This window comes from Lutra lutra, chromosome 5 (genome assembly GCF_902655055.1).
Source record: "Lutra lutra chromosome 5, mLutLut1.2, whole genome shotgun sequence".
In the NCBI taxonomy this organism is placed as follows: Eukaryota; Metazoa; Chordata; class Mammalia; order Carnivora; family Mustelidae; genus Lutra; species Lutra lutra.
Window position 1 is genome coordinate 116,383,599 of NC_062282.1, and position 12,991 is coordinate 116,396,589.

The following is a 12,991-nucleotide window of genomic DNA, read 5'->3' on the forward strand; positions in this document are numbered from 1 at the left end:
AATCTCAGATTTAAAGTGCAAAAAAATGAAAACTGCTTTTGCAGTTCTGACCTAAGATGGAAAGTACTGCCTCCTGCCTATGATGAGGGATCGGCCTCACCTGAAGCCACTCTCCTCCTACGGTTTCCACCCCAACGATCTCTGTCCACAGGTGCAAGCAGGAAGTAAAATGGAGGTTGAAGGTGCAAAAACAGAAAAAAAATTTGGACATCAATCTTGTATTCCCGTGGTCACCTCTATAGATCTATTGTTTTTAAAGATTTTATTTATTTATTTTTTTAAGACTTTATTTATTTATTTGACAGAGATCACAAGTAGGCAGAGAGGCAGGCAGAGAGAGAGGAGGGAAGCAGGCTCCCCGCTGAGCAGAGAGCCCGATGCGGGACTCGATCCCAGGACCCTGAGATCATGACCTGAGCTGAAAGCAGAGGCTTTAACCCACTGAGCCATCCAGGCGCCCCAGATCTATTTTTTTTTTATAAATGTAGAAAAACTTATAATTTACTGTCTTCAGATACAAGAAGGTGATATGATTAGTCAGGAAAAAACTTTTTAGCCATCCATTCAGAGGCTAGGTGAGTAATAGGTAAGAGCAGCACACCTCTGAATGCACCGGGACAATGACGTTTTCCAGTACCGAACAATTTTGTTTTATAAGAACAGAGCATTAGTACATGCAACAAATAACAAGTCAGCCTGACCTTATTCTGATTAAATTCTGAAAGGGCTTGATTCACTGGAACCTACCTAGAACAAAGTCAGCAAGCACTGGCCAATAGGCTGATTTCAACAGTAGCACCAAGTTGTTCAGGGAACAGACTGCTCAGACTTGAGTTTCTTGGAAAAATAAAAGAGAAAAAGACAAGGTCATCTGCAGAATCGTGATTTTCGGAATTTTTTCATCAACCATCTCTAACCTTTGTTAGTGCTTTGAGACTACTCTTTATCTTTGGAATCTATGTAGAAATGTATTTTACCTTTTTAATGAGCTAGGGATGTGGGCAACTGTCTCATTCAGCAAGAGTTAATTATATATAATAAAAGGTTTTTTGGGGGGTATATATCTGACTGGAAATTTTAGACAGTTTAATACTTGAGGAATTCAAGTATTAGCTCTTTTTGAAGTACATAAAACAGTATTGCTCCTAGAGGTCTATGTTGTTCTTTGCTCAATCTTTTCAAATAACATAAGCAGAGAGATACCTTTTAAGTACTAAAAAGTGAGACTGATTCTTATTTGTTGGTCCTTTGGCTTCTTCAAAGGCAGTAATCAGTATATCAAGTTAGTTAGCAACACTAACCATGGCGTAGCATGAACTCTGAAACTGGTAGACATGGCCGTGATCTCCTGCTGTATCTACAGAAGCAACAGTGCTTTGCGCGCCTGGTGGCTGAGTGGGTTAAAGCCTCTGCCTTTGGCTCAGGTCATGATCCCAGGGTTCTGGGATCGAGCCCCATGTTGGGCTCTCTGCTCAGCAGGGAGCCTGCTTCTCCCTCTCCCTCTGCCTGCTGATCCCCCTGCTTGTGTCTCAGTGTCTCTCTCTCTCTCTCTGCCAAATAAATACATGAAATCTTTTTTTTTTTTTAAAGAACAATGCTGCTTTAAACTACAGTGTGTACTCCCTCTTTCCCTATCACTCACTCACTTCTGTGTTTTAACTGTGGCTATTATAGTTGCATGTAAAAAAAACCACTAAAGCTACTTAAAGAGAGTGGAGTTGTAGACAGCCTCAAGCATTCTCATGGAATTTCAAAAGCCGATAATGAGGTGAGTTGGTCCTCAGAGAATCTGAAATTAAAATGCTGAAAACCAAGGCTATACTCTTCATCTATCAGGGACCACAGAGCCTCTTGCTTCTGCTTGTGAGTATCTGGATGTTCCTCCAACCCTTCCTCCTCCTCCTCCCTCTGTCTATCTCTTTCTTCTGTGTATCCATTGTGTATATACTGCAGTATAGATGTCCGCCTTGAATGTACATCGGCTCTAGTGCCCGCTAGTAACTGGCAACTATCCATGTCAGATTCTTTTTTTTTTTTTAAGATTTTATTTATTTATTTGACAGAGAGAGATCACAAGTAGGCAGAGAGGCAGGCAGAGAGAGAGGGGGAAGCAGGCTCCCCAGCGAGCAGAGAACCCGATGCGGGGCTAAATCCCAGAACCCTGGAATCAGATCCTAAGCCAAAGGCAGAGGCTTTAACCCACTGAGCCACCCAGGTGCCCCTCCATGTCAAATTCTTAAGAGCGGAAAGTTGATTGGCTCAGCTCCACTTCTAGAGCAGAAGCACCAAGTTATTAATGAGGGGCAACCCAGAAGAATGGCTGCTTCTGGGTCAGGTATCTATCTCAAAGGTATCATCTGAGGCGAGGGTGTGGGGATAGAGGTGCATGGCACAGGGGCTCACCTTTTCCAGAAACCTTGAGTAGTGTGGGCAGTTGTGGAGCATAGTCACACTCACGCTTCACAGAAACCTGTTCCTTCATGGGTTTCTCGATGCAGCAAGACTGAATATTTACCTCCCATCCACACCCACCATGGCCCCAGCACTCCCCTTCTCCTTTCACTCTGCCCATCTGCAGACCTATTGTGTCCAATTCTCATGTGATTTGCTAGCTCTCTCCTGTCCTATGATCAGAAAGCTTAGGTTACTAACTCCAGGCTTCTTTTTTGCTTCCTGCCGCTTTTCCTTCTGTCTGGTTCTTCAGGCTACTGTGACCACCATGTACTATGAATTCTCAGGGTCTGATTCTCCTGGGGATTACATAATCCCTTGGCTTCACTGCCAAAGAGTTGTAAGGATTAATTTGTTAATTACATCGAGCTACTTTATGTCCCATGAGTACACTAGAGCAGTGCTTCTCAAACTTCCAGTGTGCACATGAAATACCTGGGGATCTTGTTAAAATGCAGTTTCAGGAGCTCCGTCATGGGGATGTGAGATTCTGCATTTTTAACAAGTTCTTGGGCCGTGCTGCTGCTGATGCTGATAAAGGAGCAACACTTTGAGTAGAAGACTAGATTCCGAAGTGCTATGCACTTACAAATGTAATCATCTGGATGGGAAGCACCATCCCCAGGCATCTTATGTGCTCTTTCACATCCAACACTGTACCTAGTATGTGATAGATATTTAAACATTACTTGGGTTATTATTGAACTAGGCACAAATGAAATGCAGGATTGTCTGTTTGTCTGTGCCTGCCTTTCTTTCTTTTTTTTTTTTTTGAGTGATTTTTAAAAAGTGCTAAAAATCAGTTACATCAATAAACAAGGGTCTGATTATGCAATAGACATTTCTTCAGGAGGAATGTAATAAAATATTACACTTCGAGGGGCGCCTGGGTGGCTCAGTGGGTTAAGCCTCTGCCTTCGGCTCAGGTCATGATCTCGGGGTCCTGAGATCGAGCCCTGCATCAGGCTCTCTGCTCAGCGGGGATCTCTGTCTGTCAAATAAATAAATAAATAAATAATAAAGTCTTTAAAAAAATAAAATAAAATATTACAGTTCCTATCCTCAAGGAGGACACTGGCATGTTTACCACTAACTCTAATATGTCTTTACTGGAATGGTGGAAATAATTTTAGAATTGTAGGGGTAACAGTGAGAATAAATAAGCCTGTTTGTGCTGCTAGCTCTTTGACCTTCTATTATTTAGATGTTATTTTTCCACATACACAATGAGGCTAGTGACATTGTTGGGATGTTTATGTGTGATAATGCATATCATAAATATCTGACACATAATAAATGATCACTGCGAGTATTATGAGTAATGCTGGTAGAATTAGGAATAGTAGCAGTAATATTTAAGATAGTTTTCATCATCTAGCTAACTCACTCTAGGAAAATACTTTGTTCCTCTCCTTCGTCTCTAAGTCCATACATTACCCTAATGTGCAGTTTCACTTTGTAAGGCTTATCTGCAATTCAATCTTAATATTGTTTTTGTTTAAAGTTTAAACTTCAGAGCGCCTGGGTTGCTCGGTCATTAAGCACCTGCCATTAGCTCAGGTCAGGATCCTAGGGTCCTCGGATCGAGCCCCATGTCGGGTTCCCTGCTCAGGAGGTGGCCTGCTTCTCCCACTCCCCCTGCTTGTATTCCATCTCTTGCTGTCTCTCTCTCTGTCAAATAAATACATGAAATCTTTATTTAAAAAATAAATAAATAAAGTTTAAACTTCAAGGAACACTCAATTTAAGAATGCAGTCAAGGGCACCTGGGTGGCTCAGTCAGTTAAGTGTCAGACTCTTGATCTCAGCTCAGGTCTTGATCTCAGGGTTTTGAGTTCAAGCCCTGAATTGGGTTCCACACTAGGCTTATAAATAAATGACTGAATGAGTAAATGAATGAATGAATGAATTCAGTTGATTTCCCCTGGTATGAAAAGTGCTATACACACTGCAGTAGAAGGACAGAAAGAAAAAATATTTTCCTGCTTGCAGCTCGTTAAATCCAAACTGTTATTTTTCTCTTCTCTCTGATGTCATCATAAATTTATTCAGTAGGAAAAATTAATGTGTTTGAAGTGTTTCTCTCAACCTCTCCAGCCATGTTGGATGAGACGGGAAATACATACATATGTACAAATAAATTCATACACACACGCATACACACAAATTCATAGGTGAATAAGAAATCTGTGTTAAATAATATCATCTCTGTAAAGAAAGTAAATTGGACATACATAGAAGGGAATATTGAAATCACAAGTATTGGCTTAGATTTCATTTATAAATGATAAGCATCTACATAATGAATAACATCTGTATTTTTTGGCCAGGGCCAAGAAACAGATATATTACACATTTTTTTAAGATTTATTTATTTATTTGAGAGAAAGCAAGCAGGGGGATGAGAAGAGAGAGAGGGAGAGAGAGAATCTCTAGCAGACTCCGTGCTGAGCTCAGAACCCAGTATCAACACCAGGCTGTTTCACAATTTCACAACCCTAAGATCAAGACCTGAGTGGAAGTCAAGAGTCGGACGCTTAACTGACTGGGCCACCCAGGTGCCCCTGTACTTGCCACACAAAGTAGAAACCAATTTGCAGTAAATGAACCATTTTTGATTGATCATACATTAAATAATTTCTAGGATGAAACTGACAAACCATCTCCTTTAGCCTCAAGTAAAGTAGCATATCACCAGGAGTTTCAAAAAGAAAAAGTTGGTTGAAACAACAAATGTTGGATGTTAAGTGCCATCATTCAGGAAATCTTAAGGAGACTTACCTGTGGGAGGTTGGCACATGGGCCTCAGAGTCATAACTGTTACATCATCTTATTGAGGAAAAGTACTTACAAAGAAGACTTTGGAAACAAACATTTTTTTTTACAGATTTTATTTATTTATTTGACAGAGAGAGAGATCACAAATAGGCAGAGAGAGGAAGGGAAGCAGGCTCCCTGCCTAGCAGAGAGCCCGATGTGGGGCTTGATCCCAGTTCCCTGGGATCATGACCTGAGCCGAAGGCAGAGGCTTTAACCCACTGAGCCACCCAGGTGCCCCTGGAAACAAACATTTAGAGTTGACCCTTGAACCACACAGTTTGAAATGCGTGGGTCCCCTTATATATGGCTTTAAAAAAAAAAAATAGGGACGCCTGGGTGGCTCAGTTGGTTGGACGACTGTCTTCGGCTCAGGTCATGTTCCCGGGGTTCCAGGATCGAGTCCCACATCGGGCTCCCAGCTCCATGGGGAGTCTGCTTCTCCCTCTGACCTTCTCCTTGCTCATGCTCTCTCTCACTGTCTCTCTCTCAAATAAATAAATAAAATCTTTTTAAAAATAAATAAATAAATAAATAAATAACAATAATACTATAAATATATTTTCTCTTCCTTATGATTTTCTTAGTAACATTTTCTTTTTTCTAGCTTACATTATTCCAACTGTAGAGTGTAGAATACCTATCACATACAAAGTATGTTTTAATCAACCATTATGTTTATCAGTAAGGCTTCCAGTTACCAGTAGGCTATCAGTAGTTATGTTTTTGGGGAGCCAAAAATTTTATGGATTTTAAAAAATTTTTGTTTAATTAAGTAGTCTCTATGCCCAACGTGGGACTTGAACTCACAATCCTGACATCAAAAGTCATTGGCAAAAAAAAAAAAAAAAAGTCATAGGCACTATTGACTGAGCCAGCCAGACCCCCCTAGAGGTGGATTTTTGCCTGGAACAGGGGGTCAGCGCCACTCACCCCTGCATTTTTCAAGGGTCACCTGTATTATTTTTTCATTAGCTAGTTCTTTTTTTATTACCTATGTCATCCAGATGTTACCCTGAATTTCAAGCCCTCCGGTTTCCCAGGGTCAACTTGTTCTTTAAAATATAATTTAGATGGACTCAAATCATAGTCTCACATACAAGGAGTTCCCAGCATCTTTCCCAGTATTTTCAGCAGTTGTGAGGGGAGCTTATGTCTCTCCTGGACGTCTTTGCTTCTGAGTTCCTTCTTATGCTGACTTCATACAGGAAAAAAGAAACTGAAATACCCCATGCCACCCACATGATTTTTTTTTTTTTTTTTACGCCAAGTTAGATATTGCAAGTGAACACACTTCAGTAAGTACAAAGTACTACCTAGGGGAGGTAATAATCTTACTAAATTAGAAAGTGACATAAAGTGTTGTGAATGCTCTAAGAGTAGACTGGAAGGGGGAACACAGAAGATAGTGAAACAGCATCTTCTTGTATCATCTGGCCAAAAATAGAGAAAAGGAAGACGTCCTGATGAGATTTTGAAATGAATTAGATTATCTGTGGGTTATAATAAGAAAGGAAAAAAAATAAGAAGAAGAAGAAAGGAAATTTACCCATGAAAGTTTAAAATGGAACAAAGTTCATCGTGTGATTACAAAAATCCAGAAATCAACCCCGAAAGAGAGAAGGGTCACCAGAATACTTTGAAGCTGGGTGAGCTGGTAATGACAAGGAGCACATTCTCCTCACCCTTTAAAGAAGAGAAGGCAGAGCCATTTCTCTGGGGATGGCCAGACCTGTTGTTGTTGAAGCAGTAGCTGCCAGTGCGTTAATCAGCTGCCCCCCAGCTCTTGTGTGCCCAGAGCATTCAGTCTCTCAGTTCTTACACTACATTCTGTTTTTCCGAGAATTTGTTCCCAAATTTTTTTCCAGAAACTATTTCTAACGTGATAGTCACAGTTTCCTAACTGCACACACCACATTCATATGATCTCATCCTCAAATGCCCTGGATGTACTACTATATAATCTTATTTGATGGGACTGAAAGAAATTCTGGTTGGTGAGGCTTGTGTTTTTTTTCTTTTCTTGTTGTCATATTCATTGTTGTTGTTCTTTGTCTTTTCTTTTAAGGGTAGAATATACTTCATTTATCTTGGGCAGTTTTAAACCTATGTCAGAAGCTGCTGGTGTGTTTGTTTGTTTAATATATCATTTTGTCCCTTTTTTTCCCCCAAGATTTTATTTATTTATTTGACAGAGAGATAGAGAGAGATAGCACAAGCAGGCAGAGGGAGAGGGAGAACCGGACTCTCCGCTGAGCAGGGAGCCTGATGCGGGGCTCGATCCCAGGACCCCGGGATCATGACCTGAGCCGAAGACAGACGCTTAACCAACTGAGCCACCCAGGTCCCCCCTATGTCAGAAGTGTTAGTCTATACCAGTAGAAATCCCATTTAGACAATATTGATCAGAAAAGTCAAGTAATATCTATTAGCTTTCAAGGAAAAATCAAATAAGGAGAATTTAAAAGAAAATGTTCCTGTATGAAATATAATTTGAGGATGTGGAATGACACCGCCTTCTCCACCTGCTTTCCTTGGATGGGGTCCCGGGTGTGTGGGGGCCCTGACTGCTACCTGCACTGGTCGGTTACCCTTTTAGCCCTATCTCATTTGCAACTGCCTCATTTGGTAGCATTTGTAGAAGAGTTGTCTGGCTTCCTGGTTCCTAAGAGAGGTACTATGTACGTACGTAAGGCAGATCCTTTTTTGTTGGAGAAAGACTGGCATGGAGTCACAGCTACACAGGAGTTGGTGGGGGCAGGACCATGTAGAGCAGCAGTGCCAAGATGGGGGGGAGGGGCAGGAGGGGCTGCCTCCAGGACCAGGCATGCTGTGGGTCCAAAGCCCTCTTCATCAGTGATCTGGCCCCACGTTGACCATGTGGAGGACAAACTTCGGGCACTCTCAGCAGCCCAGTACTTGTAAGATGCCATGACTTGTGCAGCTCTGAAGAAATGGGAGAAAATGGGTCACCTCAGGATTGGGTAATTTTCCTTACCCTTCTCTGAAAGAATGGGCCAACATGACCAAGTCATCATACAAGCAGGGAGAATTGCAAAGGAGGTTTTTAAGAGCTGTGGCACTTAAAGGATTCCCTTCTCTTTCCAAGAGCTACTGGTTGCTTCTAACTTCCTAGGGGTTCACTTTGCCTCTTTTATTTTTTTTCACCCAGGTTGGTGTGCCATTTGTTGAGGTTCTGCTTTCAAAAGTTGTTTTCTAAAGTAAAGGAAAGTTTTTAGGAAAGCCCTTCAAATAGTGACATGAGAACCAAACGTGGTCAGCCTCTGGGAAATGTAGATATTGAAGGGTCATGCCTAGGCCAAAGCACTTGGTACGATACGTTAATTAATCCCCAAGCAGGTCATAATAGATTCAGTAACCCCATTTTACAGACTGAAGTTGAATTGTGAACACATTTTTCAAGGTAAAAATAAAGCGCAGAAGCCTGTGTGATTTCCTTTGTCAGTGTCCGTGTTGGTCCAAGCCACTTTCAGCCAGTATCTGCCAGTGAATCTGTAATTCAGATGAAAACAATTGTTTTAAGTCAGTATCCAGAAAATGAGTAGCCAACGTGACTGCTATTTTTAGTGCAGAAATATATTCAAGATCAAAGCCATTAATGTTTGCCTGTTTTATTTAATTATATGCCTTTTACCTGGAAGATACAGGTCTTCTGGCATACAGATGAGAGTACAGGGATGATTCAGGCTTTGTACTGTCCAAATTAAATTCTAAAAGCCAGGATATTCATCATTCTGACATCTCTTTGCAGATGCAGAATGTGTATTGAAATATCTCTTGAAATGTGTCTTGTTTACTTGAGGAATACATTTACCAGGTCATGTTAATTAGAAATAATACCTGAGTAAGGTCTATAATGTATCTCTTTTTTATTTTTTTATTTTTTTTTAAAGATTTTATTTATTTATTTATTTGACAGGCAGAGATCACAAGGAGGCAGAGAGGCAGGAAGAGAGAGAGAGAGGGAAGCGGGCTCCCCGCTGAGCAGAGAACCCGACGCGGGATTCGATCCCAAGACCCTGAGATCATGACCCGAGCCGAAGGCAGCAGCTCAACCCACTGAGCCACCCAGGCGCCCCCTGTATCTCTTTTTTAAATATGAAATTGAAGCACTGCTTTTCTCAGTTGCTAGAATGGCTGTTTCTCCTGATTACCCATATTTTGGATTTTGAGGTTTCCTTCTAAATAGTTTATACTTTTTCCTTGGGTTTTCTTCAGAATCCATTATTTTTGGCTTTATTATAATCTTAGGTTATAGATATTAAAAATGGAAAAGTGAGGAAAAGATATTTGACAGGACTCACTCCCTACTATTAAGATTTCTTATAATTTAAAAAAAGATTTCTTGTAATTAAAACTATTATATTATTATAAGTTGTAGGAGGTATGCTCTTTGTAATACTTCAAAAATACAGTTTTACATATTGAGCCTATTTAATGGTCCTTCATTTTGACATTTTTTGACATTTTTTATATTTCCTATGTAAAGAACAAGAGGATTTTATGACTGAGTAAAAATTTCCAGGTACATCCCTGAAACCATTTTCCATGGAATTTCAGTGTTACCAAAATAAATAATGTGAGTTTACCTTGAACCTCATTGATTTAAATAAACTCCCAGTAGTCATAGATACAGTTGTGTAGTAGAACTTCCAAAGGGAAAGGTATCATTTTTAAGAGAATTAATGGATCTTGGGAAAACGTGTAACTTACAGGCACCTAGGTGGCTCAGTCAGTTGGGTGTCTGCCTTCCGCTCTGGTCACGATCCTGGAGTCCTAGGATCGAATCCTGAGTTGGGCTCCCTGCTCAGCAGGGAGCCTGCTTCTCTCGCTCCTTCTGTCCCTTCCCCTGCTCCTTCTCTCACTCTCTCTTTCTCTCTCAAATAAATAAAATGTTTAAAAAAAAAGAACATGTATAACTTAGAAATGACAAAATTGTCTTTCAAAAAACAAGATTATGGAAATGACAGAGTGAGCCCTAGGAATCCTCAAATTTGCCTTTAAACAATGCTGCCTTTTATGCAGTGCTCAATGAGACCTTGGTCTATTCGGCCAACAAGATAGAACTAGAACAATGAACATGCACTTCTCAAATTTATTTTTTCATGACCTCTGTTAAAGTTTCCTGAGCACCTCAGGATGTGCATGGTCCATTCGAACCAACTTTGTGAAGCAGTGCGTTAGATTTAATCCTGTCACCTCTACTCAAACAAAGCTTCAATCTAGCAACCGAAAATTGGCTTTTGCCAACATTTCAATACAGAGAGCTAGTATAAAGTGATGACGTAACACATTCCAAATATAAAAGCATTTATATAAAAGTTGTCTGAGTTCTCTCGTCGCCTCTTCTCTCTCCCAGGTGTTTCATCCCGAACATCTACGCAGCTCTGTTCACAGCGGCCCTTGTTCCTTTAATGTGCCTTGTGGTGGTGTTTGTGGTGTTCATCCATGCCTACCAGGTGAAGCCACAGTGGAAAGCATATGATGATGTCTTCAGAGGAAGAACAAATGCTGCAGGTTTGGAATGAACCCTATTTGCACTTTGGAGATGGGAACTTCTTAATGGTGGGAAAGCGTCACTGAATAATTGAGAAAGAAAGGAAAAGATGGAAGAAAGGGAGGGAGGGAGCGAGGGAGAGAGGAAGAGAAGTTAGACTCAGATTCCAGCTCTGAACCATAAGTTATGCTATGGCTCCTTAGTTTCCCCACTCCTTGGCACTTTCTGACATGTCTCTTTCTTCAGGGCTTCATAGATTTTATAGCCAGCTCAAGTTTTGTCGTTAAGATATTAATGTTCAAGTAAATGCCTCACAGCCTTGGGAGCTGCTTCCCCAGGCTTTCAAGTCAAGCAAGAACAACCTGTGTTCAGCCTGTGAAATCTATTCATTTCTCTCAGCTTCTGAGACTTCATCACAGACAACCCTCCCTAACGCTCACGAGTGCCGTGGTTTGCATGTGGAGTTCTGATTGTGCTGACAGATGTTTAAAAACATTTGTGATCGGAGAGCTTCATAACTGGCTACACATGTCTGGTTACTTAAGAGTGCAAGTCTTTCCAACTCAAATTGGCTTTCAGTGCAGCTCATTTTTTCCCTTTGAATCATACTTTACATAGGTTTTTATGATCTGATTCTTTCTTGTTGTTGTTGTTGTTGTTAGATTAGAGTCTCTCAGGAATTTTCTTAATGAGGAACAGTAACCACACACCTGCATGGAGAAAATTCCCTCTAAAATGGTGTGAGTGACAGGGACATTAGAGAGAATCTTATGAGCTGGGGCTTGGGATCCCTCGGGCCAGTGAAGAAGTCTCCTCTTCTCTAAGTTTTTATAGATCTAAAGCCAAATGTGTGAGAGGAATTTTCACATTTTCAGAGCTTTTCAAAGTTTAAGCAGGATACCATATATGAAGTCCTTTGAATAGTGTTTAATACATTATCATCAGCTCAATAGATATTGTCACAGGATAAGAAAAGGAGACCCTCTACTGTATGAAGTGCCTTCTAGTTTCCAAAGTGGGTCAGGGAACACGGGAAAAGATTTTCCTCATGAGGTAAAGAGAAGGGACTTTTTGACATTAGTTGGGGCCAGTTTGTAGGATAGCTGTATCTACCAGCTCTTCTCTCTTCCTCCCCATTTAAGCATGCAGTCATTATGTGGGCAGAAATATTATTTAAAGTTATAATTAATCTTAAATTCTTTAAAAAAAGAAACAATATTCAATGTAGAAATCCTACTTTTTCTTTTTATTTTTTTTTAATTTATTTATTTGACAGAGATCACAAGTAGGCAGAGAAACAGGCAGAGAGAGAGGAGGAAACAGGCTCTCCGCTGAGCAAGAGCCCAATGCGGGGTTTGATCCCAGGACCCTGGGATCATGACCTGAGCGGAAGGCAGAGGCTTTAGCCCACTGAGCCACCCAGGCGCCCCAGAAATCCTACTTTTTCATGGGACATAACATTTATCCAAAAACTGTGCTTTTTATTCAACCTGGGATTCATTTTTTTTTTAAAGACTTATTTATTTATTTATTTATTTATTTATTTATTTATTTATTTATTTATTTGACAGACAGAGATCACAAGTGGGCAGAGAGGCAGGCAGAGAGAGGAGGAAGCAGGCTCCCCGCAGAGCCCAGAGCCCAACGCGGGGCTCGATCCCAGGACCCTGAGATCATGACCTGAGCCCAAGACAGAGGCTTTAACCCACTGAGCCACCCAGACATCCCCTGGGATTCATTTATACATGTTCTTTTTTGAACAGAAGGTTTGTTTCTTTCCCCAAATGATAAGATTTCTTCTCTTCTCTGTATAATAATAAAATGCTAGTGTTTTGGCCCCTGGGTGGCTCAGTGGGTTAAAGCCTCTGCCTTCGGCTTGGGTCATGATCCCGGGGCCCTGGGATTGAGCCCCACGTCGGGCTCTCTGCTCAGCGGGGAGCCTGCTTCCTAGTCTCTCTCTGCCTGCCTCTCTGCCTACTTGTGATCTCTGTCTGTCAAATAAATAAATAAAATCTAAAAAAAAAAAAAGTTAAAAAAAATGCTAGTGTTTGCATGTTTTCAAAAGTGAAACATAAGGGCCTAATGTAATGAGTTAATTCTTCTTCATGGCTAAATCACCTTTTGGATATGCTCCATCATAGATATAGTAGATAATAATACTCCAATTATCTGAAAAACATAGCCCTCAAGCATTAAACATAATGC

General features: G+C 40.7%; 1 protein-coding gene across 1 annotated transcript in view; it reads left to right on the top strand.

The window, feature by feature from the left end:
- ADGRV1 (adhesion G protein-coupled receptor V1) overlaps positions 1–12,991 on the top strand; it is a 548,798-nt gene that overhangs the window by 440,795 nt on the left and 95,012 nt on the right. Inside the window, exon 87 of the mRNA XM_047730885.1 lies at positions 10,649–10,806. Within this exon, the coding sequence (XP_047586841.1) occupies positions 10,649–10,806 (158 nt within the window). The remainder of the gene's footprint in view (positions 1–10,648; positions 10,807–12,991) is intronic.